We start from the raw sequence: 27,160 nt of genomic DNA, 5'->3' as shown, positions 1-27,160 counted from the left end.
GAGAGAGAGAGAGAGAGAGAGAGAGAGAGAGAGAGAGAGACAGATAGAAGGTGTGAGACAGAGAGAGAGAGAGACAGAGAGAAGGTGTGTGAGAGAGAGAGAGACAGATAGATAGAAGGTGTGTGAGAGAGAGAGACAGATAGAAGGTGTGTGAGAGAGAGAGAGACAGACAGATAGAAGGTGTGTGTGAGAGAGAGAGACAGATAGAAGGTGTGTGAGAGAGAGAGAGACAGATAGGTGTGTGTGAGAGAGAGAGAGAGAGAGAGACAGATAGAAGGTGTGTGTGAGAGAGAGAGAGAGAGAGAGAGAGAGAGAGAGAGAGAGACAGACAGAGAGAAGGTGTGTGAGAAAGAGAGTGAGAGAGGAAGTGTCAGTTATTTCTGTCAACCTCAGCCATTTCTTCATCATACCCACTCACCTTTATCATCAAACAACAGGATATTTCTCGCTCTTCTCTCATTTGTTGAATCATTTAAACCATGCCCATTTCAAACGTATCTTTTTTTTTAATCTAAAAGCTATTTCAGACTATTTAGGCAAGTTAGCTGGCTGACAACTCCTTCATCCTGCTTAGTAGTATATCCCTCAGATCTGTGAGATTCCTGTAATATCTGGTAATGATAAACTTGGATTAGCTAACACAACGTGCCATTGGAACACATGAGTGATGGTTGCTGATAATGGGCCTCTGTACACCTATGTAGATATTCCATTAAAAATCAGCCGTTTCCAGCTACAATAGTAATTTACAACATTAACAATGTCTACACTGTATTTCTGATCAACTCTATGTTATTTTAAAGAACTAAAAAAACATGCTTTTCTTTCAAAAACAAGGAAGTGACCCCAAACTTTTGAACGGTAGTGTATGTATGTCAAGGAATACAGGTATGTATGGTAGTCAAGGAATACAGGTATGTATGGTAGTCAAGGAATACAGGTATGTATGGTAGTCAAGGGAATACAGGTATGTATGGTAGTCAAGGAATACAGGTATGTATGGTAGTCATGGATTCTGGTAGTAGGTATGTGAAATGAGAATTCATAAGCAGAAAATAACCCCAATACCTACTGTAAAATATGGTGGTGGATCATTGATGTAATGGGGCTATTTTTCTTCCACTGGTCATGGGGCCCTTGTTAAGGTCAACAGCATCATGAACTTTACCCAGTACCAGGACATTCTAGCCAAAAACCTGGTTGTTTCTGCCAGAAAACTGAAATTTGGCCGCAAGTGGATTTTCCAACAAGACAATAACCCCAAGCAAACGTCAAAATCCACAAAGAAATGGTTAATTAGCCACCCAAATCAGTCTCTGGACTTGAAACCCCATTGAAAACCTGTGGTTTGAATTGAAGAGGGAAAACCATAACCACAGTCGAAGGATATCAAGGATCTGGAAAGATTCTGTGTGGAGGAATGGTCTAAGATCCCTCCTAATGTGTTGTCCAACTCGTAAAACATTTTAGAAAAAGGCTCAGTATCGTTATCCTCGCAGGGTGAGGTATTGAAAGGTATTGAAAACAGTGGCGTCTGTCATTTTTACTACTAGCATATCTTTTTGAGATGTATTTTTTTTGTCTTACTTGTTAAACAAAATCTATTTCTCTGAGCAATTGTAGTAGTATAAACAAATATAATTTCCAGTTTTTTTTTTTTTAGCATACAATATAGCTCAATATTTTAATTATTTATTTTATACAGTAATTTTTTATCAAGGATGTCAATATTTTCCAACCCCACCGTAAATAAAGTTTGATTTTATTTGAATGATGATGTAATGATCAAACAGTAGTACAATATATTACAGGAATCTCAGATCTGAGGGATATACTACTAAGCAGGATGAAGGAGTTGTCAGCCAGCTAACTTGGCTAAATAGTCTAAAATAGCTTTTAGATATATTTTTTAAAAGATACGTTTGAAATGGGCATGGTTTAAATGATTCAACAAACGAAAACACATCTATGTTTAGCTTCTTTTTTTTTTTATTAACCATAAAACCAATTGGTCATTCTGGTTGTTTATCTAAATAGCTAAATCATTGGTTCTGCTTTGTAGGAATATATATTTAAAATATATATTTTTTAAATATGTTTTAAAATTCGTTAGAAACTTGATTATTTGTTCGTTTATTTTGGATTGTGTGGCAGGGTGATGGGAGAATGGTCTCACTGATGTTATTGCTACAGTCTAATTGATTCTCCCAGATCATCTCATACTTATGATAACCACTGCGTTGTCCACATGGACTCATTATTTCCTTATGACTGGTCCGTAAACCAACTTGTACAGTCGTAAACACAAACCCCCATCCAGCTGTTTGCGCTGTTGTGTGTTTCTGGGTTCGTCGCCACTAGAAACCGATGAGTTTTGTAAGATTCGTTGACTAGAACACGGAAGTAGGGTTGGGGATGAGTTAGTTTTGATTTTGAATTTTTTTGGGGGGTGGAAGTAAAGAAATATCACTTAACTCAGGACCAGTCGGGGGCTCTTCGATACCAAAGACTCCGTATCCACTCCTTCCTGTGTGAAAAGTGAATGTGATCTGGAGGACCCACATCAAGAAGCCATACTAGCTGAACACCCAACTCTCAGTCCACTGAAAATGTCTAAACTACAGTTGTTTCATGTGTTTTTAAATGAGCGTTTAACTTCGGCTGCTGTGGAGATTTTTGGGGAAGTTGAGAAAACGGTAGTAGAATACCAGGAGGAGAATGATCGGCTACGGAGACTGCTGCGGAGGACACCAGAGATACCTCTATGTAGAATAGGTTCGTATGTAGATACTGAGAGCTAGCTATAGTTCTACTTAATTAATAAAGTGGTTAGACCTTCGGTGATATAAAAAATAGCCCCCGACGTGCCAATGCTTTCCGTTGCTTGGACAGCAGGGTCAAACACGTCTCCATTGATGAATCCCTATAAGTCCTCTCTCTGCCTGTCACAAATGTTACACAAAAAAAATTAAGATAGTTGGTCCTTATGTTGCCCTTTTGATTAGCTGAGGACGATGAGTTGGTGTGTGAAATGCTCTATTTAAAAACAGTTGATATTTCAGGAACAACATAATTATCATCCAAAATGACTTTACAACTAAAGATACATACTGTTAGCTGTTTTACCATATATTTCCACAGAGGTTTTTGTGTAACACAGCTTTGGTACGATATGTTGTTTTTGTCCCCCCCCCTTGTTTCTTTTAGCTCAGGAAGTGTCATAGTTCAGGCATATGTGCAATGCAAAACACCTCTGTGGAAATCTGTGTTTTAAAATACTGCATACATAGTAAGTATATTTAGTGTTATAAAATTATTTTGGGGGTGATATGAAAGTATAGTTTATAAGGTTCACAAAACCGTTGTGCACGCAAGGATTATTAAAGATTAGATGGTGTCAGCGTGACTTTTGTACATGTTGGCCACGGTGTGTTCCAGAATAGGACTGAGAACCCAAGTGAATGAGAGCAAGTACCTAGATAACTGCACTCAGACATGTTTAAAGGCTGTGTTTTAAAGACTGTGTTTTAAAGACTGTGTTTTAAAGGCTGTGTAGACACCCATGCCAATAAAGTATTAAATCAAATCATAGAGATCTATAATTCATGAGTGATTCCAAATGTAAATGTAATTCTCTGGCAGATAACCTCTGCTCATCCTCTCCTTCCCTCCAGACTCCCTGCAGCTCTCTGTCTCTGAAGAGGAGGTTCCCCCTGAGCAGCAGGAGTGTGAGCAGGAGTGGAGTCCCAGTCTGGGGCAGAAGGACCCAGAGACCAGAAAGATGAAAGAGGAACAGGAGGAAGTCCGGACCAGTCAGAAGGTAGAGCAGCTTCAAGGTCTGCAGCCTGATGTCATAGAGTTCATATTCCCTCCTTCCTGTGTGAAAAGTGAATGTGATCAGGAGGACCCACTTCAGTCCTTGACTCTTCCCCAAACCCAGACTGTGGAGAACAGAGAGAGGGACTCTAAACCAGTGGATCTCAAACCTTTTGGCACTGTGACCCACATTAAGGGTCTCAATATTCCCTGTGACCCTCCAGATAATCAAAACAATGCCTCCAGCCACAGTTCAGCTGTAAGGAGTGACACAGTAGGACTTGACAGCAGTCCACCATTGGATCCCAGCCCACCAATGGGAGAACACTGTTCCAAACCCAGCACTACATCTAGAAAAACTAGCCACTTTCGTGACTGTGGTGAAACGTTTGCTCTGAAAGCTGACCTGCAGAGACATGTGACTCTCACCAAGAAGAGACCCAGTGAATGCAGCTTCGGCAATAAACGCTACAACTCCATCTGTAAACTGAAGGCCCAAGTCCGACTCTGTCACGGTGGGAAACCCTGCACCTGCCCTGTTTGTGGAAAGACCTTCAAACACAAAGGAGATCTGCCCAGGCACTTGAGGATTCACACCAGAGAGAAACCATTTAGTTGTGACTGTGGGAAAAGCTTCAGTCAGAAGGGAAATCTGAACTTGCACAAACTGACTCACACAGGAGAGAAGCCATTTAGCTGTGGTGACTGTGGGAAAAGCTTCTATCAGAAGGGAGACCTAAGGAAACATATACTCACTCACACAGGAGATAAACCATTTAGCTGTGGTGACTGTGGGAAAAGCTTCTATCAGAAGGGAGACCTAAGGAAACATATACTCACTCACACAGGAGAGAAACCATTTAGCTGTGGTGACTGTGGTAAAAGCTTCAATTTGAAGGGGAACCTAAGGAAGCATAAACTGACTCACACAGGAGAGAAACCATTTAGCTGTGGGGACTGTGGGAAAAGCTTCACTCAAAAGTCTAACCTGCTGACGCATGTGAAAAACATCCACAAAGGAGGAAAACAGGAGGAAAATTAGGATAAAGATGTTCTGCCAGAAGATGGGAATTAAAAGGCAGGATGTGGACAACAAAAGCAAAGCAACGCTGGATCATTCATGATGTTGGTTTCAGATAAATACATGGGTGGTGAACGTACTTTTGTAAAGCTTTCTATATAAATAAAGTTTGATTTGATTTCAATGATGACATAATAATCCAACAGTTCAGAGTGATGTGGTCCTCCCCTAATCTTGTAAATCAGCCTGATGGTTATATCAGCAAATTTTGTGAAAATGTGGTCATTTAAGATGTATATACAATTATCTTTGTTTTTGTGGATACATTTACTTCTGACAGATATCTTTTATGAAGTTTTGCATTTTAGAATGTCTCTAAATGTACTGAGAGAATGGTCTGACTGATGTTTTCGATATATTAAATCATGTTTACTTTACAGAAAGTGTGTGTCTGTCCAAGAGTATTTCTCATCCATTTTCACTAAATACTGCTCATTCATGATATTGATTTAATATTGTATCGAGTAATTATATTCAGGTGACTCCTGAGAAATATTTTATTCTTACAGATTATCCTACAATTTGATAAAGAATGGATGTGGATCCTAATTTTACTGGACCCCTCTTCCCAACAGCTAAAGGCCCAGAAGCTTCTGCACATGTTTGATATTCTCTACAACTCGCAGAAAACAGGATTGTCTGGTGAATGGTGCACGTTTAAGTTAGATCAAAGCTGAATCGATGTCTGGCAGATTGAATAATGATCACAGTATTCTACATAACAGAACCGAATATAATAGCATAGTGTAGCATGCGCCACAAGGCTAAATATGTGCTTTGATTGAAACAACACAGGTAGGCTACAGTTTGTTAACACCATCTGCTCTACAATTCGCACACTGTACATAATTAGAAACAACTCTAGATATCTAAGAAAATCGAAATGCATGAAACTGAATTGAGATCAAATGGTTGGCATGGAGATGCTTCATGGACGTTTCACCGGTAAACAAGATTGACACGACCTAGGTTTCCATCCAATTGGCGAGTGATTGACATCCAATTATTTTTTTTAAATCTGCATAAAAACAATACGCGCATTGTTTTCATCAAAATGACTTTAAAAAAAAAAACTGCGTGATGACGTAGTGCTCATAAAAATACATATCTGGTTAAATTCCCATGTAACGAATAAAAAATACAAGTAAGTGGGTTTCCATCGCATTTTCTACTCTGCTGATGGTTTTGTCACAAAAACATTTTGTACGAGTGTGCTCAGAATGGTCTCTGCGCATGCGCTCTAGCCGACAGCTCGCAGATACATAAACGAAGTTGGCGCACAACGGAAGTCCATATTTGGTGAGGAACGAACGTATTTTGACGTCATAATAACGCTAGCATTCTAAGATCAATTGTCCATTGTATATAATCTATATATACTTGTGTTCCTTCATGTACTCTCTGTATTGATTTGTTGTTAATAAAAATGAAAAATAAAAAGAACTGTCTAATGGGAGTTTGAATCGGAGCTTCGTGGACTTTAGAGAGGAGGGACGTCATCGTGAACATCTCTAACGCACAGATACTGGGGCATGGGAGGACCAAACATAGGCTATCGTCGCTTGATATGATGGTAATTAAATACAAATGTGCGCGTAAAGGTGTTTCCACCGCTATTTCTGGCATAATTAATTTACCGACACAAAAAGATCCCACCTTGTTTATCGCATTTAGTTTTGTCGACATTTGGAAAGTTTACCGACACAAATGTGTTGTTCCATTAGGCCTGTGCCTTGCCATTAAATGTTTTTATCCGACAAGGTATTTTACTCGCATAAAAAGGATGGTATAAAACCTGGTTATGAGAAATGTGAAGGGACGGTGACCATCTTTCCAGGGGGTCGGAACAGGGCGGGGGCGGAAAGTGACGGATCCGCAGCCGTAGACACTTAACCGCAGTTTGTCTAATGTCTACATGTAGTCATCGTTTCCCTACACTATGGTTGTCAGTAGCTACCACAGCGATAAAGTCAAATTGGGCTTTAACATAAACATGAAAATTTAATAAAATGTGCCCTTAATTTAAGGTTAGGCATAATTTAGCAGTGTGGTTAAGGTTAGGTTTAAAATGTAATTTTAAAGGCAGACTCAGTAAGTCCCATATTTTCTATGGTAGAGTAGGTCAGGGCTTGACAGGGGGGTTTTCTAGTTTAGTTTTTCTATGTTATGTTCTAGGTTTGTATTTCTATGTTGGGTTTTGTTTGGGATGATCTCCAATTAGAGGCAGCTGGTCATCGTTGTCTCTAATTGGAGATCATACTTAAGTAGTTGTTTTTCCCACGTCGGGTTGTGGGAGATTGATTTTGAGTTAATGTATGTTTCACCTCTGCGTCACTTGTTGTTGTTGTTGTTGTTGTTGTTGTTGTTGTTGTTGTTGTTGTTGTTGTTCTTGGTTCTTTAGTTTATGTGTATGTATTGCATAGTTTCACAGTGAAAATAAAATGTGGAACGACACACGCTGCACTTTGGTCCGCTCCTTCCTACGACATCCGTGACAGAATCTCCCACCACCAAAGGACCAAGCAGCGTGGTCAGCAGGACAAATGGACATGGGAAGAGATATTGGACGGGAAAGGACCCTGGAGGCAGGCTGGGGAGTATCATCGTCCCAAAGAGGAGATTGAGGAAGCGGAGCGGCGATATTCCGAGGCACTATACCAACCACGAGGCAAGTGTGAGAGGCAGCCCCGGGGAGATTGGCAGAGTCAGGTTGGAGACCTGAGACAACTCCCCTTGTTTACCGTGGGGAGCGAGTGACGAAGCAAGCATCGTGTTATGCGGTGATGCACACTGTGTCACCAGTGCACATTCACAGCCCGGTGCGATCTGTGCTCGCGCCCCACATTTGTCGAGCTAGGTTGAGCATCCAGCCAGGACGGGTTGTGCCAGCTCTACGCTCGAGACCTCCAGTGTGCCTCCACGGCCCAGTATATCCTGTGCCTGCCCCACGTACCCGGCCTCCAGTGAGTCTATCCAGCCTGGTACGCCCTGTGCCTGCTCTTCGCACTAGCCCTGAGGTGTGTGTTACCAGTCTGGCGCTACCTGTGCCAGCCCCACGCATCAGGCCTCCAGTGCGCCTGCCCAGTCCGGGGTGTCCTGTTCCTGCTTCCCGCACTCGCCTTGAGGTTCGTGTCACCAGTCTGGCGCCACCTGTGCCAGCCCCACGCATCAGGCCTCCAGTGCGCATTCCCAGTCCAGAGCTTCCGGCGACAATTCCCAGTCCAGAGCTTCCGGCGACAGTTCCCAGTCCAGAACCTCCTGAGACGGCCCGCAGTCCGGAACCTCCAGCGGCGGTCTGCAGTCCAGAGCCTCCGGCAATGATCTACGGTCCGGTTCCTCTGACGACAATCCACGGTCCGGTGGCACAAAAGCAGAGGGATCAGCGGGCGGAGAGGGGGTTACGCCCCGAACCGGAGCCGCCTCCTCTGCTGGAGGATCCACGGGATGAGAAGGTTCTGTTTACTGCACCAGAGCCACAATAGACATTTGTCACCCTCCCTAACCCTCCCTTTTTTTGGGGTTCTTTTGTTGTTTAGGTGCGTTCGGAGTCCGCACCTTTGGGGGGGGGGGGGGGGGGTACTGTCCTGTCCTGACCATAGAAAGCTGTTATTTTCTATGGTAGAGTAGGTCAGGGTGTGACAGGGGGGTTTTCTTGTTTAGTTTTTCTATGTTATGTTCTAGGCTTGTATTTCTATGTTGGGTTTTGTTTGGGATGATCTCCAAATAGAGGCAGCTGGTCATAGTTGTCTCTAATTGGAAATCATACTTAAGTAGTTGTTTTTCCCACCTGGGGTTGTGGGAGATTGATTTTGAGTTAATGTATGTTTCACCTCTGCGTCACAGTTTGTTGTTTTTTTGTGCTTTAGTTTATGTGTATGTATTGCATAGTTGCACAGTGAAAATAAAATGTGGAATGACACACACGCTGCACTTTGGTCTGCTCCTTCCTACGACATCCGTGACAGAGGGACACAGAATAAAAGTGTTATTTAGCTGACAAATGCGTGTCTTAACGGTTAATAATATTTTGGCTGCTGCTCCTGGCTGCCCCTCCTGGCTTCTCCTCCTGGCTGCCCCTCCTGACTGCACCTCCTGGCTGCCCCTCCTGGCTGCCCCTCCTGACTGCTCCTCCTGGCTTACCCTCCTGGCTGCCCCTCCTGGCTGCTCCTCCTGGCTGCTCCTCCTGGCTGCTCCTCCTGGCTGCCGCTCCTGGCTCCGCTCCTGGCTGCCAATCTGTCTGTGTGCAAAAACTGGGGTGTTTTCATTACGGAAACCGTTTACCGTTTAAAAACCAACCAGAAGCAAACAGCGCAAACGGAACGAAACGGGGAGGGACCAAGTTGAATTTGTCCAAAAGGGCCGTTTGACAAAGGAGAGTGATGGAATGTCGCATCAGATGACCTGGCCTCTAGGGTTAGGGTGTCATTTTGGGCAGAACCCTGTTGTACAGAGATGGAAAGTGGTTAGAAGAACGAAATACATAAAAATACCTCCTTCCATCTGTCCAAGGCTATTTCTCATCCATTTTCACCTAATGCTGCTCATTCATGATATCATTTGAATCTTTTGGGGAAAAAATGATTTACAGTGGACTGCAAATATCAGTGGTGTAAAGTAATTAAGTAAAAATACATGAAAGTACTACTTAAGTAGTTTTCGGGGGGTATCTACTTTACTATTTATATTTTTGACTACTTTTACTTCACTACATTCCTAAAGAAAATAATGTATTTTTTTTTACTTAATATATTTTCCCTGACACCCAAAGTACTCGTTACATTTTGAACGCTTAGCAGGACAGGAAAATGGTCTAATTCACACACTTATCAAGAGAACATACCTGGTCATCCCTCCTGCCTCTGATCTAGTGAACTCACTAAACACATGCTTAATGTGTAAATGATGTCTGAGTGTTGGAGTGTGCTCCTGGCTATCTGTTTAAAAAAATAAATATATATATATATATATATATACCACCTGGTTTGCTTAATATAAGGAATTTGAAACGATTTATACTTTTACTTTTGACACTTAAGTATATTTTTATCAATTACATTTACTTTTGATACTTAAGTATATTTAAAAGCAAATAATTGTATACCTTTACTCAAGTAGTATTTTACTGGATGATTTTCACTTTTACTTGAGTCATTTTCTATCAAGGTATCTTTACTTTTACTCAAGTATGAAAATTGGGTACTTTTACCACCACTGCCTAATTAGCGCACTTTGTATGAACGCAAACCATAGAAATCCTATTAAATTGTTGTAATTTAAACCCCCATCCAGCTAGCGGCGCTGTTGTGAGTTTGCTACCCGCTAGAACCAAGGATTTTTCTCAAATTCCTTGACTAGAACACGGAAGTAGATTTGAAGACGACACTTCTTGTGTGGGGTCAAGACATACTGACTGAGCTGAATAAGCTACTCAACTCAAAATGTCTAAACTACAGTTGTTTCATGTGTTTTTAAATGATCGTTTAACGGCGGCTGCTTTGGAGATTTTCGGGGAAGTTGAGAAAACGGTAGTAGAATACCAGGAGGAGAATGATCGGCTACGGAGACTGCTGCGGAGGACACCAGAGATACAACTATGTAGAAGAGGTTAGTATATAGTGGTGAGGAGGAATAGTCTACCGTGTCCGTTAGAGACTTCACATACATTTTCTTGATTCAGGTTCACGGAAACGTCGTTTTAAGTAACTATGCTATTTTTCGTCCTCATTATCGAACTTAATAAATAATGCACACTCAATTAAAAAACAAATGTACTACTTATACAATCGTCTAACTAAGAAATTAGCCGGAAGAAAACTAACAATATTTATTGTGTCGTAAGGAAACGGTGGCGAATGATATCATTGTTAATAAACGCGGATCCAAGTTGAGTTCACACACGACCATTCATGAGGTCTATAAAACACACAGAATCTGGTTCAGACCATGAGGTCTATAAAACACACACATACTGGTTCAGACCATTCACGAGGTCTATTAAACACACAGATACTGGTTCAGACCATTCATGAGGTCTATAAAACACAGATACTGGTTCAGACCATTCATGAGGTCTATAAAACACACAGATAATGGTTCAGACCATTCATGAGGTCTATAAAACACACAGATACTGGTTCAGACCATTCATGAGGTCTATAAAACACAGATACTGGTGCAGACCATTCATGAGGTCTATAAAACACACAGATAATGGTTCAGACCATTCATGAGGTCTATAAAACACACAGATACTGGTTCAGACCATTCATGAGGTCTATAAAACACAGATACTGGTGCAGACCATTCATGAGGTCTATAAAACACACACATACTGGTTCAGATCATTCATGAGGTCTATAAAACACAGATACTGGTTCAGACCATTCATGAGGTCTCTAACACACAGATACTGGTTCAGACCATTCATGAGGTCTATAAAACACACAGAATCTGGTTCAGACCATTCATGAGGTCTATAAAACACACAGAATCTGGTTCAGACCATTCATGAGGTCTATAAAACACAGATACTGGTTCAGACCATTCATGAGGTCTATAAAACACACACATACTGTTTATGTGTTTATTGTCATAGTGACAACGGCAAATAATACTTCAATGTACATCTAGGCCTAATGAAAAATAACATAGTAACTCATATTTTTAAATGTAGCAATTCAACAACAATTCCTGTTTAGGCTGAGCATATTATAAAGTATGTCATTGCCTCCTTGCTCAAGTGGTTTACAAGTTGTTGTTTCTTTCAATGTTTCTAATGTTTGTCAATTCCTTTGGGTCTTCCTTTTCACTGTGATCTTCTCTGTCTGTCCTGTGCAACTATTTGCATTGCATCAGTGGAACAATGTTATCAGAACCAAACGAAAGTGATCACACTGTCATGACGTTGGCCTCTTTGGGTACAGGAAGGACAGTTGACCCCCTCCCTTTTGTACCATCACCCAACCTACCTTCCCCCCAACCCAGGGTTGTAAAAATTCCAAGAGGAGAATCTACTATCACATGTTTCATAGAGAGACAATATAGCCATATTACCATAAAACTGTTTATAATAGCCTCAGCGATGAGACTGGCATCATAATGGTTGTATAAAATGTATTAATAAGGTTAAAACTATTTGTAATACATTGAGAAGCTATGTACTGATGTTAATGTGATAGAATTGTATTCCTGTAACCAAGTCTAACTCAGTCATAGGCACGCCCCCAGGGACACATACAGGACCAGGCGTCATTTGACAAGCCTGTTCTATGGGCACTATAAAACACCCCCTGATTTACATTTCTACAGACCAGGCCTACACTCCATTGCGAGAAGTGGGCCAGTAGGTTTTATCATCCAAGTACTCTACTGAAAGTGAACCATACCACGTGGTTAACTTTTAGACTATAGATATCGACAGAATAAGAACAAGTCTTTGATATTAATTATTAGTCTGCAGCTAAGTAAATTATATCATCGAACGCGAAGACCAACCACATCCATTCTATGACGACATTAATGAATGTCGCTCTGAAAGATCCATTCTAACCGAGAGAGAGAGAGAGAACGCGGACAAACTCTCCATCAGAACAAAACTCTCCAACAAGAATCCCGACGACACATGAGCGTAAATATATATTGATTGCAATTGTTCCCGAATGAGTGAGCCTTCAATTGTCAATTGTTAATATTAATGAACTCTGTGTAACTTCTCAGATTACCGGTTATGACCCATTGTCTAACAGACCAGCCATGCTTGTTAGCCATTAGGGCACATTACTATACCAATCCTTTGTGACGATAATTACTGTTTGTATGTTTTCTGTTAATTACTTAGTGTAGTAAATAAATGATTTTAAGACAATTGATGTATGGATGATTTTAGTAAAGACTGGGTTCGTGCAGATAACCAAGAATTTACAACTTTCATGATGAGACTGAAAATAAGATAAGGGTTAATATTGACTGCTATCGATGTAAAATATTACTAAGTATTTTAAGAGTTTATTCAGAAGATAACAGCTCTATAAACGTTCTTCTGTGGTGCCCCGACTTTCTAGTTAATTACATTTACATGATTAGCTTAATCAGGTAATATTAATTACAGAGAAATAATTTTATAAGTTAGCATGTCATATCACTTAATCCGGCATAGCCAAAGACACGACATTATCAATGCACTTTATCTTCTCAACTTTCCCCAACATGCATTTTCTATGCTGTAGGCCTGTTTTACACTCAGCAATTAGCAAGAGCAAGCCTGCTTCTTTCCCCTAATAGGCTATTAGGCTTAGTATAAAACAAATATAGAAATAAATGTCCTATAGCTTTTCCTGGGATTTCACGAGAAGAGGAATGGCCTATTGTGGAGAGGCTTGCGCAGCCTATAGCCTGTTGTGCACAGGAACAGCTGGACGAGAGAGACTAGTGATGTGTAACCGAAGGCAGAAGCAAAATATTAGATATTAGGCCATTCATTAGTTAAATATTAGCAAAACAAGTAACCAGGTTGTGAAATGGCAGATCTGTAGTGCGTTCCTCCAGGCTGCACTCTGTGTTTCCCGGGAACGCAAAGCTCCACTATTGATTTACATGTCATTTTAATTGTCACATGCTTTGTAAACAACAGGTGTAGACTAACAGTGAAATGCTGACTTCCGGGCCCTTCTCAACAATGCAGAATACAATAAAAATAGAAACAAAATAGTAACACATGGAATAAATTGGTCTACACAATGAGCAATGATAGCTTGGTTGCTATGTGCAGGGTTGCTATGTGCAGGGTTGCTATGTGCAGGGTTGCTATGTGCAGGAGTACGAGGAAATGTCGGTAGATATATACATATGGGTAAAGTGATTAGGCAACAGGATAGGCCTAAGCCAAGGTTTTTAGACAAATATCTAATTTTATTGGTGACAAACGTGGTTAGCAGATGTTATTGCAGGTGTCACAAAATGCTTGTGCTTCTAGTTCCGACAGTGCAGTAATATCTAACAAGCAATATCTAACAAATTACACAACATATAGCCAATAAACACACATCTAAGTAGGAATGAATTAAGACTATATACAGATGGACGAGCGATGTCAGAGTGGAACGGACTAAGATACAGTAGAATAGTATAGAAAACAGTATATACATATGAGATGAGTAATGCCAAATATGTAAACATTATTGAAGTCACTAGTGTTCTGTTCCTTAAAGTGGCCAGTGATTCATAGTCTATGCCTATAGGCAGCAGCCTCTAATGTGCTAGTGATGGCTGTTTAACGGTCTGATGGCCTTGAGATAGAAGCTGTTTTTCAGTCTCTCGGTCCCAGCTTTGATGCACCTGTACTGACCTCGCCTTCTGGATGATAGCGGGGTGAACAGGCAGTGGCTCGGGTGGTTGTTGTCCTTGATGCTCTTTTTGGCCTTCCTGTGACATCGGGTGGTGTAGGTGTCCTGAAGGGCGGGTAGTTTGCCCCCGGTAATGTGTTGGGCAGACCGCACCACCCTCTGGAGAGTCTTGCGGTTTACGGGCGGTGCAGTTGCCGTACCAGGCGGTGATACAGCCCAACAGGATACTTTCAATTGTGTATCTGTAAAAATTTGTGAGGGTTTTAGGTGACAAGCCAAATTTCTTCAGCCTCCTGAGATTGAATAGGCTCTGTTGCGCCTTCTTCACCATGATGTCTGTGTGGGTGGACCATTTCAGTTTGTCAGTGATGTGCACGCCGAGGAACTTAAAACTTTCTACCTTCTCCACTACTGTCCAGTCAATGTGGATAGGGGGGTTGCTCCCTCTGCTGTTTCCTGAAGTCCACGATCATCTCCGTTGTTTTGTTGACGTTGAGTGAGAGGTTATTTTCCTGACACTACACTCCCAGAACCCTCACCTCCTGACCCTGTAGGCTGTATCGTCATCATTGGTAATCAGGCCCACTACTGTAGTGTCGTCTGCAAACTTGATGATTGAGTTGGAGGCGTGCGTGGCCACACAGTCATGGGTGAACAGGAAATACAGGAGGGGGCTGAGCATACACCCTTGTGGGGCCCCAGTGTTGAGGATCAACAGAGTGGAGGTGATGTTTCCTACCACCTGGGGGCGGCCCGTCAGGAAGTCCAGGACCTGGGCTACAACACAAATCAAATCAAACACGGTGCAATGAGGAATTAATTATTGTTATCAAGTCAATACACAATTATTGTCCATAGGCTGTAAACTGCAGTGATGTGGGCTAATTTAAGTAACCGCTCACAGCTGTTTTGTTTCATGCCGAAATAACAGCCTAGGCCTGATTTATGCAACCATTTTGAATCATTTTGGGTCTATTCTTGACAGTTTAGCAGGCCACTCATACAGTGTAATGTCTATTTTTGTTGGGATGTTACCCGGCGTTAAGATAGGCCAACTATAGGAAAATATGGGCTTCTTCTTTACAACTCCCTGCCTGTTAATGCTCTAGCCTATTTTACATTAAGCGAGCATCTCTCCTCCAATAGGCTGTTAGTAGGCTAAATAAATAAGTTAAAATAAATGTCCAACAAGGTTTGTTTTTTTTGTCTGTCTTTTTCCTGGGACTCTGACAAGATTTAAAAGGAGTAGCTGTGGTAGAACAATTAAGACAGACAGGCTTAAGATGTAGCCTATAGCCTAAGTTAGAAGCTAAGTATATTAGCCCATAATTCATAACATCAATATTAAGCTTTAATATTTCAGTGAAAACATCCAGTCAGTGAAAGAAACGATCAGATAATGAAGTCACACTGAGTGTGCTCATGAGGCTGCATTGAGTGTGCTCCTGCCTATTCCCCGTGGGTATGCAGCTCCAAAAGCTACCCTATTGTTTACATATTTTAGGGACAAGAAATCTATCCTACCTAGGCTACAACAACACAATGCAATTAAGCAATGTTTTACAAAACTCTAGTCTAGGCTCTAAACTGCAGTGAATCACCTATGGGATTTGAATAACCGCTCAAAAGCCTGGTGTTTTGAATGCATATTCATTTTGAAATAACTGCGTCTAGCCTGCCTGATTGGGTAACCATTTGAATCAGTTATGTGTTTTGTCTGCAGTTTAGCCTACAAGGTCCAGGCACATTAGCAGGACAGTAATATTGGTGTATTTTGTCGTGCTGTATCAGCTAACAGAAACATGCTAATGCAGGGATTTCTATTGGTGCGCGTATGAATTATGTGATCACGGAGGAAGTTGTGTTCATAGTTTTCCCGCGTTTGTCTTCCGTGTTTTTTAAAAAGCGTTCGAAAAGGAGGTGGATAGTCCGTGTTAGATAGTAGTGATGGGCATTCCGACTCTTTTCGGTGAGCCCGGATCTTTTGGCTCCCAAACGGCTCTTTAAAAAAATATATATATTTTGTATTTCAAGTCAAACCGTTTGCGATAGTTTGACTATGATTGGTGTTAAAACAATTCTAATTAGATTATTAAATGAAATCATACTCTACCTTAACCACAATGTATTTAAAAATGCATTGGTTTGTTATGAAAAAGTATGCTATTAAACATTTGCATTTAAAGTATAATTTTTGTAATGTATATAAAAAAAGTGCATATAATTGTAACAATTCAAAACGAATACAATCTGAACAGCATAATAATAGAATATTACACCATATCAAAGAAAAATAAATAACAATGTGCAAAACTGCAGCATCCCACTTAAAACATTAAACTGGTCCCTCTTTTCTCTCTCTCCTTTATTGTCATGTTATAACCAGCAGCACACAGCAATGCTGACCATATTTTGCTTTTATGAGAGATTTACATTCAGAAATGCAAGCTGCCTCACTTGAGGGACTGATGCGGTTTCTTCTCTCAGTAATTATTTGTCCTGTTTTTGAGAAGACCCTCTCAGAGGGAACGGATGTGGCCACTATGTAGAGTCTCCCTGTCATGACTTTAGTAAGCCATGGGTAGACAGAGGCCTTGTTCTTCCACCAGCTCAGAGGATCTGCAGGAGGGGCTTCTCCAAATAGGATCGGACCTCCATTATGGCATCTGCTGAGGGATTCCTTCGTGCTGCATCCCCAGTTACTCTCTCGTCAAACAGCATCCAAACAGCAGACGTTTGTGGCACTACTGCTGGTGCTTCTGCTCCATCTGATCCCTCTTCTTCCTGTTGCCCTGGTGCCTGAGCCAGCTGACTGCTGGGGCTGTCCCTCCATCTGATCCCTCTTCTTCCTGGTGCCCTGGTGCCTGAGCCAGCTGGCTGCTGGGGCTGTCCCTCCATCTGATCCCTCTTCTTCCTGTCGCCCTGGTGCCTGAGCCAGCTGACTGCTGGGGCTGTACCTCCATCTGCTCCCTCTTCTTCCTGGTGCCTGAGCCAGCTGACTGCTGGGGCTGTCCCTCCCTCTTCTTCCTGTCGCCCTGGTGCCTGAGCCAGCTGACTGCTGGGGCTGTCCCTCCATCTGATCCCTCTTCTTCCTGGTGCCCTGGTGCCTGAGCCAGCTGACTGCTGGGGCTGTCCCTCCCTGCTGCTGAGGTTATTCTTTGAAGAGCCTCATCAATCGCTCTGGCATCACTGAAGGCTAACTTCTTAAACCTGGGGTCAAGTGCAGTGGTTTCTGATAGCGCGTGATTATATTCCATTCTGTGGAACTTTCTGTCCATTGATGAACATAGGGTGTCCATCAACTCTGTCACATGTCCTGTGGTTACATTTGTTTCTCTCTGGCGGCTGGCTGTGATTCGCTGCAGACCCTTACACAGGAGTATCATTTTTTGAGGCTGTCACAGCTGAAAAGAGAGAACAGTAACTTATTCGTTCAGGTTCATGTTTTGTCTACTGATACTACATTCTCATCTACTGCTCATATACATATATAATACTGGATTAAATAATGGTGCAGTAATAACTGCTTACTGTACCTCTCTCCACTGATCTCCACAGTGAGCTGCTCAAAGGGTTCCAGGACTCTGCACACCTCCTCCACCACCTCCCATTCCTCTTGGGTCAGAGCATCAACAGCTGCATTGACAATGGCCAGGGTAGAGATCATGGCATCCTTTGACTCAAGAAACCACTTCAACATATAAAATGTTGAATTCCACATTGTAGTGCAGTCTTGTTTTAGACCTCAGCTCAGGCATCCCCATCTGGCGTTGTGTAGACTTTAGTTTTTCAGCACCTACTGTGCTCCTGTGGAAGTATTCCACAGCTGCTTTCACTTTATCCACAGTGGGCTTCATCACCTTCAGAGCATATCTTACAATCAGGTTGATTGTGTGGGCAAGACATGAATGATGGGTCCATTTGAACATTTTCATGGCTTTGGTTATGTTAGCTGCTTTGTCTCTAACACAACAGACCACTTTTCCATCTACTTGCCATTCTCAACAGTTCCTCTGCCAAGTTCTCTGAGGTGTGTCTGTCGCTGAACTCAAAGCAGTCCAGAAGACAGCTAGACATCGAAAAATCTTCAATGAAGTGACATGTAACCGACATGTAAGAAGTGGTTACCCTTGATGTCCAGCAGTCAGTGGTAAGGCAAACTGCAGTAGCTTTTTTGGACTCTTTCCTACACTGAAGCCTGTGTGCTCTCGTACAGTTGTGGAATAAGTGATTTTGAAAGGGTTTTCCTGCTTGGAATTGTGTACATTGGATTTAGACTATTGCTATAATTTCTGAAACCTCTGTCCTCCGCGATCGAAAATGGCTGGAAATCGGTGGCAATCATTTTAGCCAATGTAATATCAATTTGGCCTTGTTTTGCTACAGACATAGACTTTGGCATAAACTGGTCCATAGAAGACTGCGTAGCTGTGGGTCACAGAGCAGGTCTACTGGACTGAGTGGATACAGCTCCACCACTATCACTAGCAGGCCTACTGGACTGAGTGGATACATCTCCACCACTATCACTAGCAGGTCTACTGGACTGAGTGGATACAGCTCCACCACTATCACTAGCAGGCCTACTGGACTGAGTGGATACATCTCCACCACTATCTCTAGCAGGTCTACTGGACTGAGTGGATACATCTCCACCACTATCACTAGCAGGTCTACTGGACTGAGTGGATACATCTCCACCACTATCACTAGCAGGTCTACTGGACTGAGTGGATACATCTCCACCACTATCACTAGCAGGTCTACTGGACTGAGTGGATACATCTCCACCACTATCACTAGCAGGCCTACTGGACTGAGTGGATACATCTCCACCACTATCACTAGCAGGTCTACTGGACTGAGTGGATACATCTCCACCACTATCACTAGCAGGTCTACTGGACTGAGTGGATACATCTCCACCACTATCACTAGCAGGTCTACTTGACTGAGTGGATACATCTCCACCACTATCACTAGCAGGTCTACTGGACTGAGTGGATACATCTCCACCACTATCACTAGCAGGTCTACTGGACTGAGTGGATACATCTCCACCACTATCACTAGCAGGTCTACTGGACTGAGTGGATACATCTCCACGTGTGGAGGTGCTGGCTCCACCACTATCACTAGCAGGCCCACTAGTTTCTGGAAGCTCCGCTACAGCTAGCTTCACAGTTGGGTGCACAGTTCCCATATGCCGGTGTAGGTTGTGCGTAGAACCGGCTTTATATGAGATTTTGTTTTGGCAAATTCTATACTGTGCTCTAACATTGTCTACTTATTAAAATGCATCCAAATGCTACTGTGCTTCTGACTCATTTTACAGCTGTTGTTTTCACAGCTGTCCTTCCTCTCTCTCCTCGGCTGCTAAGTGTGTGACTGTGAGTGAGTTGGCTCGGCCCTCCCTCACACACCTTTGGTTCATTGGTTGACAGTGAGTGTCGGATTGACAGGAATAACAGTGAGGCTGTTAGTCTGAGCAGACAGTCAGAATGAAGGTGTGTGTGCTTGAGCATTTAGGCCTATATTATTATTTTATTTTTTTCCGTTCTTTTAATTTGTTAATTCTATTCATTTAAATCTTTTGATTATTCATATCTTAATTTTTATTTTATTTTTATAAATAAATTTGGCTCTTCTGATATTGCTTGCCGGCTCCCATCGTTAACCTACAAGAGCCGGCTCCCAACGTTAACCTACAAGAGCCGGCTCCCAACGTTAACCTACAAGAGCCGGCTCCCAACGTTAACCTACAAGAGCCGGCTCCCAACGTTAACCCGCAAGAGCCGGCTCCCAACGTTAACCCGCAAGAGCCGGCTCCCAACGTTAACCCGCAAGAGCCGGCTCCCAACGTTAACCCGCAAGAGCCGGCTCCCAACGTTAACCCGCAAGAGCCGGCTCCCAACGTTAACCCGCAAGAGCCGGCTCCCAACGTTAACCCAAAGAGCCGGCTCCCAACGTTAACCCACAAGAGCCGGCTCCCAACGTTAACCTACAAGAGCCGGCTCCCAACGTTAACCTACAAGAGCCGGCTCCCAACGTTAACCTACAAGAGCCGGCTCCCAACGTTAACCCACAAGAGCCGGCTCCCAACGTTAACCCGCAAGAGCCGGCTCCCAACGTTAACCCGCAAGAGCCGGCTCCCAACGTTAACCCGCAAGAGCCGGCTCCCAACGTTAACCCGCAAGAGCCGGCTCCCAACGTTAACCCGCAAGAGCCGGCTCCCAACGTTAACCCGCAAGAGCCGGCTCCCAACGTTAACCCGCAAGAGCCGGCTCCCAACGTTAACCCGCAAGAGCCGGCTCCCAACGTTAACCCAAAGAGCCGGCTCCCAACGTTAACCCACAAGAGCCGGCTCCCAACGTTAACCCACAAGAGCCGGCTCCCAACGTTAACCCACAAGAGCCGGCTCCCAACGTTAACCCACAAGAGCCGGCTCCCAACGTTAACCCACAAGAGCCGGCTCCCAACGTTAACCTACAAGAGCCGGCTCTTAGAACCGACTCGTTTGCGAACGACCCATCACTATTAGATAGAACGTCGCGCCCCACCCGCCTTTGGGGAAAACAACCTGTGGTTACCCCATTGTCTCAGAAAAAAAAAACGTTTTCAAAAACAATTTTCTTGTCTGCTTGTTTAAGTCAATTACAAAACTACATTTTAAAAGAAATATGTCTAAAAAATAATAATTTTCAGTATTGCTCCAGAGCGTTCTCACTCAAACAAAATATTGTAGGGCTTCCCTCATGCCCCTTTTCATGACGGTGTTAGCAGCAGAGTGAGTGCTAGCTAGCAACCGACCAGAACATTTAGATGGCCAAGACCAACAACGCAAACAGACGGACTACTGTATACAGCTACAAGTAGTGAATGTCATTACAAACGGTCTATACTAAACAAGTTAAATGTCTTAACTGTGATGATGAAATGTTTTCCACATACATAGCAAGCTATGTGTAGCCTACTTGTGTAGCTTACTTGGCTCCCCACAATTTCCCACTCTCTCACGCAGAATAGCCTGAAGCCACAGTGCTTTTCTCACAGGCTGAATTCACGTGCGCGGTAGCATTAGGTTGGGATTTTTGACCTGGTTATGTGTACTGTACATTAAACAACACAGCAGCTTTTCACCATGTTTTGTTTCTGTATTAGAAAAAATCAAGTTGGCGCTAGGGGGTCAATGGGAAATAATGTCTGTTTTTCCCCAAATTTTGTCCGTGCTCGAGGGGAATTCCTTATTATTTATTACTTGAACCCGAATTTCAGAAAAATTGGTCACAGAATTTCTGCAATTCAATTGGCTACAATGTGAAATGATAGTAGTCACAAACCCCTGTTGGGTCACCTGATACTGTGGTCCCGTGTGGCTCAGTTGGTAGATGAAATGTAAATGTAATACTGTCCTCCCTTCCACTGGCATGCTGTTATGGAGGTCAATGGAAATAGTCCGAGTAACCATTTGATTAGCTGTTCAGGAGTCTTATGGCTTGGGGGTAGAAGCCGTTAACCTCCCTGGGCGAGGTGGGACGTTTGCGTCCCACCCTAGTCAACAGCCAGTGGAATCGCGTGGCGCGAAATACAAATACCTCAAAAATGCTATAACTTCAATTTCTCAAACATATGACTATTTTACACCATTTTAAAGACAAGACTCTCGTTAATCTAACCACATTGTCCGATTTCAAAAAGGCTTTACAGCGAAAGCAAAACATTAGAATATGTCAGGAGAGTACTCTGCCAAAAATAATCGCACAGCCATTTTCAAAGCAAGCATATATGTCACAAAAACCAAACCACAGCTAAATGCAGCACTAACCTTTGATGATCTTCATCAGATGACACTCCTAGGACATTATGTTACACAATACATGCATGTTTTGTTCAATCAAGTTCATATTTATATCAAAAACCAGCTTTTTACATTAGCATGTGATGTTCAGAACTAGCATACCCACCGAAAACTTCCGGTGAATTTACTAAATTACTCATGATAAACGTTCACAAAAAACATAACAATTATTTTAAGAATTATAGATACAGAACTCCTTTATTCAATCGCGGTGTAAGATTTTAAAAGACCTTTTCGGCGAAAGCACATTTTGCAATATTCTGAGTACATAGCTTGGCCATCACGGCTAGCTATTTTGACACCCACCAAACTCAGAATTACTATTAGAAAAATTGTATTACCTTTGCTGTTCTTTGTCAGAATGCACTCCCAGGACTTCTACTTCAACAACAAATGTTGTTTTGGTTCCAAATAATCCAGTTATATTCAAGTAGCTCCGTTTTGTTAGTGCGTTCAGGTCACTATCCGAAGGGTGACGCGCGAGCGCATTTCATGACAAAAAATGTCAAAATATTCCATTACCGTACTTAGAAGCATGTCAAACGCTGTTTAAAATCAATTTTTATGCTATTTTTCTCGTAAAATAGCGATAATATTCCAACCGGGCAACGTTGTATTCATTCAAAGGCTGAAAGATTTTTTTTTTGAATTCTCGTGAACGCACATCTCAGTCTCACTGTCCCCAGGCTGACCACTCACAAACTCTCCTGCTGTTCTTCGCCCAGAGACAGCAGACACCCCATTCCACTTTCTGGCGGCTTTAGAGAGCCAATGGAAGCCTTATAAAATGTCACGTTACAGCACAGATGCTGTATTTTCGATAGAGATGCAACAGACGGACAACAAATTGTCAGACGGGGCACTTCCTGTATGGAATCTTCTCAGGTTTTGGCCTGCCATATGAGTTCTGACACCATTCAAACAGTTTTAGAAACTTTAGAGTGTTTTCTATCCAAATCTACTAATTATATGCATATTCTCGTTTCTGGGCAAGAGTAGTAACCAGTTTAAATCGGGTACGTTTTTTATCCTGCCATGCAAATACTGCCCCCTAGCCCCAACAGGTAAAGAAGCCTTTTGGACTTCTTTACCTGCACGGCACGGTACCGCGTGCCGTGCAGTAGCAGAGAGAACAGTCTATGACTAGGGTGGCTGGAGTCTGGCAATTTTTAGGGCCTTCCTCTGTCAACGCCTGGTATAGAGGTCCTGGATGGGAGGAAGCTCGGCCCCAGTGATGTACTGTGCCGTACAAACTACCCTCTGTAGTGCGATTGGAGGCCGAGCAGTTGCCGTACCAGGCGGTGATGCAACCAGTCAGGATGCTCTCAATGGTGCAGCTGTATAACTTTTTGAGGATCTGAGGACCCATGTCAAATCTTTTCAGTCTCCTGAGGGGGAGTAGCCATTGGCTTGCCCTCTTCAAGACTGTCTTGGTGTGTTTGGACCATGATAGTTTGTTGGTGATGTGAATACCAAGGAACTTGAAGCTCTCAACCTGCTCCACTGCAGCCCCGTCGATGGGAATGGGGGCGTGCTCGGTCCTCTTTTTCCTGTAGTCATGTTTTTTGCCATCGTATTTTTACATTAAATCCATAAAAAAAGTATCAATTGTTGTGGAAAAAACAACCATCAAATTGGTTTAAGATCTCAAGATCATTCAATTAAGAAAATATATTTTCTTCTGTAAACACCAGGTTCTTCAGATGGCACTTTTAAGACGGTCCCTTAGCAGTGAACACAAGCATTTCCCCATTGAAACCAATATAAAGTCACTTTATGAAAACAGAATTGAACGGCGAAAGCAAACGGTGTAGCTTGGTCTCTACCGTCATCTGATTCTACACATCACTTTCATCATCATAGGACCTTCCGTCGAAGAGGTATTGACGAGGGAAATCCGAATATCAAATCAATATCCAAAGTGAAAGCACATTTAGGGCAGGGACAACGTAGTATTACTGTCTGGAGTCTCTGGTTTATTGTTTACCCTTGGTTGTACAGATATCTACTGCAGCTCTGATCCTCCACGTACAACACCCATTCTGCCAGTCACATTCTGTTAAAGGTCCCCAAAGCAGACACATCCCTGGGTCGCTCGTGTTTTCAGTTCACTGCAGCTAGCGACTGGAACGAGCTGCAACAAACACTCAAACTGGACAGTTTTATCTCATTCAAAGACTCAGTCATGGACACTCTTACTGATAGTTGTGGCTGCTTTGCATGATGTATTGTTGTCTCTACCTTCTTGCCCTTTGTGCTGTTGTCTGTGCCCAATAATGTTTGTACCATCTTTTGTGTTGCTACAATGTTGTTGTCATGTTGTATTGCTACCATGTTGTGTTGTCATGTGTTGCTGCCTTGCTATGTTGTTTATTTAGGTCTCTCTTTATGTGGTGTTGTGTTTTCTCTCTTGTCGTGATGTGTGTTTTGTCCTATATTTATATTAAAACATTTTTTTAAATATTTTTAATCCCAGCCCCTCTCCCCACAGGAGGCCTTTTGCGTTTTGGTAGGCCTTCATTGTAAATACGAATCTGTTTTTAACTGACTAGTTAAATAAAATAAAAATGACTAAATAAATAAAGGTTAAATGAAATAAAATACAGGCAGGTGCTCTAGCTCCAGCACAATGGGAAATTATCCACCGTAATGCAGAGCCATGCCACAATCATTTTACCATTATACAACTGGGCATTCAAGTCACCAACAGACTGGACACAGCAGGTTATAAACCCACAATAACACACGTTATTGAACCAATACAGTGTCATAGCAAGTGTGACTCACAATGACTAACAATTCAAAAATACGACTGAACAAAATGGCTTCTTCTCTTCATGTTATCAGGAAGTAATTGAAAAATCATTCTAGTCTTTCAATCATTGATTTTAAATTCGAATTGACCCCCAACAATGATGTCTAAAGGCTTTATCGATGACCTCTGCTCCTCCTCTCCTTCCCTCCAGACTCCCGGCAGTTCTCTGTCTCTGAAGAGGAGGTTCCCCCTGAGCAGCAGCACTGTGAGCAGGAGTGGAGTCCCAGTCTGGGGCAGGAGGACCCAGAGACCACACAGATTAAAGAGGAACAGGAGGATCTCGGGACCAGTCAGGAGGAAGAGCAGCTTCAAGGGCTCTTTGATACCGAAAACTCCATATTCACTACTTCCTGTGTGAAACGTGAACGTGATCAGGACCCACTTTGGTCCTTGACTCTTCCCCAAACCCAGACTGTGGAGAACAGAGAGAGTGACTCTAAACCAGTGAATCTCACACCCTTTGGAACTGTGACCCACCGAAAGGGTTCAAAACTTCCCTGTGACCCTCCAGATAATCAAAACAATGCCTCCAGCCACAGCTCAGCTGTAAGCAGTTACACAGTAGGACTTGACAACAGCCCACCTTTGGATCTGAATCCACCAATGGGGGAACTCTGCACATGCCCCTTTTGTGGTAAGAACTTCAAACAAAAAGGACATCTGTCCATGCACATGAGGATTCACACAGGAGAGAAACCATTTAGCTGTGGTGACTGTGGGAAGAGCTTTATTCAGAAGGGGGACCTAAGAAGGCATATCCTGACTCACACAGGAGAGAAACCATTTAGCTGTAATTTTTGCTGTAAAAGCTTTAGTCAAAAGGGGGACCTAAGGAGGCATATACTGACTCACACAGGAGAGAAACCACATGGCTGCTCCGTCTGTGGTAGAACGTTCATTCGTAAGGCTCATCTGCTGAAGCACGTGAATAACGTCCACAAAGAAAGAAAACAGGATGAAAACTAATGAGGACAAAGATGTTCAGTCAGAAGATGGGAATAACAGGCAGGATGTGGACAACACTCTTAGGAAAGGAAATCAACTCTGGATCATTTCATGCTGTGTGTTTCAGATAAATAGATGCGTGATCAAGTTATGTTTTTCAACATTCTATGTAAATAAAGTTTGATTTGATTCGAATGATGATGTAATGATTAAACGTTACACAGTATTGTAGGAAGCTCGCCGGTCTGCTGTTCAGTCTGTTGATGTTTTCACGTTATTAGAAACAGGAATTCCTGGTCCTTTGATTTAGAATGACTCCCTGGTGATGAGAGAATGGTCAGACTGATGTTATTTGGACATTAAAACAAAATTCACCCTGCATCCCACTGCTGGCTTGCCTCTGAAGCTAAGCAGGGTTGGTCCTGGTCAGTCCCTGGATGGGAGACCAGATGCTGCAGGAAGTGATGATGGAGGGCCAGTAGGAGGCACCCTTTCCTCTGGTCTAAAAAAATATCCCAATGCCCCAGGGCAGTGATTGGGGACATTGCCCCATGTATGGTGCCGTCTTTCGGATGGGACATTAAACAGGTGTCCCTACTGTCTGTGGTCACTAAAGATCCCATGGGACTTATTGTAGGAGTAGAGGTATTAACCCTGGTGTCCTGGCTGTATTCCCACTCTAACCCTCATACCATCTGGCCACCCAATCGTCCCCATCTTCCAATTGGCTCGTTCATCTCCTCTCCCATGTAACTATTCCCCAGGTTGTTGCTGTAAATAAGAATGCGTTCTCAGTCAACTTACCTGGTAAAATGAGGGATTAAAGAAAACGTGTACTTTCCAGAAATGACTGAATCTCCTATCTGTTCAGCAGTATTTCTCATTGTCTTAATGCTGCTCATTCGTGATATTGTTTGAATCTTTTCAAAAGTGTTTTTCCGGCCCCAATTCAATAACATTCTTTCAATCTAATGATAAATGCATTCTGAGATATAGTGCATCCTATGAGAAGATAAACGGCGTGCTCGACCTTTATAGAAACTTCTATCGGCTGCTGGATCCTCGTGTATATAATCCATAGAACAGGGATAGGACAGCACTCCGGTAAATAAACTTAAATGGAAATTTTTGTATGTGGCGCATGAACGTTTCGGTTATGAGACCTTCTTCAGCGTCCAAGTCGATGGCAATCAATGTTACAACAACAATACGACACAGGCGTGCGTAATTCTGAATTCCCAGGCGGTATTGGTCCAGCGAGATCCCAGCAGAGGGAGCTGTGGGGGGAAACCATGACAATCAAA

At 42.7% G+C, this 27,160-nt stretch overlaps 2 protein-coding genes across 2 annotated transcripts; both read left to right on the top strand.

The window, feature by feature from the left end:
* The first annotated feature begins 2,135 nt into the window (after positions 1-2,135).
* LOC115194708 (zinc finger protein 37) lies at positions 2,136-5,280 on the top strand. The gene is made up of 2 exons (XM_029754610.1): positions 2,136-2,775; positions 3,675-5,280. The coding sequence occupies exons 1-2, from the start codon at positions 2,610-2,612 to the stop codon at positions 4,856-4,858; spliced, it is 1,350 nt and encodes a 449-aa protein (XP_029610470.1). The 5' UTR covers positions 2,136-2,609; the 3' UTR covers positions 4,859-5,280.
* Positions 5,281-10,256: 4,976 nt separating this feature from the next.
* LOC115194705 (chorion transcription factor Cf2-like) lies at positions 10,257-26,087 on the top strand. Its single transcript, XM_029754607.1, has 2 exons — positions 10,257-10,501; positions 25,063-26,087. The coding sequence occupies exons 1-2, from the start codon at positions 10,336-10,338 to the stop codon at positions 25,875-25,877; spliced, it is 981 nt and encodes a 326-aa protein (XP_029610467.1). The 5' UTR covers positions 10,257-10,335; the 3' UTR covers positions 25,878-26,087.
* The last annotated feature ends 1,073 nt before the right edge of the window (positions 26,088-27,160 follow it).

The sequence above is a fragment of the Salmo trutta genome, chromosome 5, assembly GCF_901001165.1.
Source record: "Salmo trutta chromosome 5, fSalTru1.1, whole genome shotgun sequence".
Lineage (NCBI taxonomy): Eukaryota > Metazoa > Chordata > Actinopteri > Salmoniformes > Salmonidae > Salmo > Salmo trutta.
This window is presented reverse-complemented; position numbering and strand designations above follow the sequence as displayed.

Coding starts and splice junctions, on each gene's coding strand:
- LOC115194705 (XM_029754607.1), top strand. CDS start 10,336: ATGTCTAAACTACAGTTGTTTCATGTGTTTTTAAATGATCGTTTAACG. Junction 10,502..25,062: donor GATACAACTATGTAGAAGAG/GTTAGTATATAG, acceptor CCTTCCCTCCAG/ACTCCCGGCAGTTCTCTGTC.
- LOC115194708 (XM_029754610.1), top strand. CDS start 2,610: ATGTCTAAACTACAGTTGTTTCATGTGTTTTTAAATGAGCGTTTAACT. Junction 2,776..3,674: donor GATACCTCTATGTAGAATAG/GTTCGTATGTAG, acceptor CCTTCCCTCCAG/ACTCCCTGCAGCTCTCTGTC.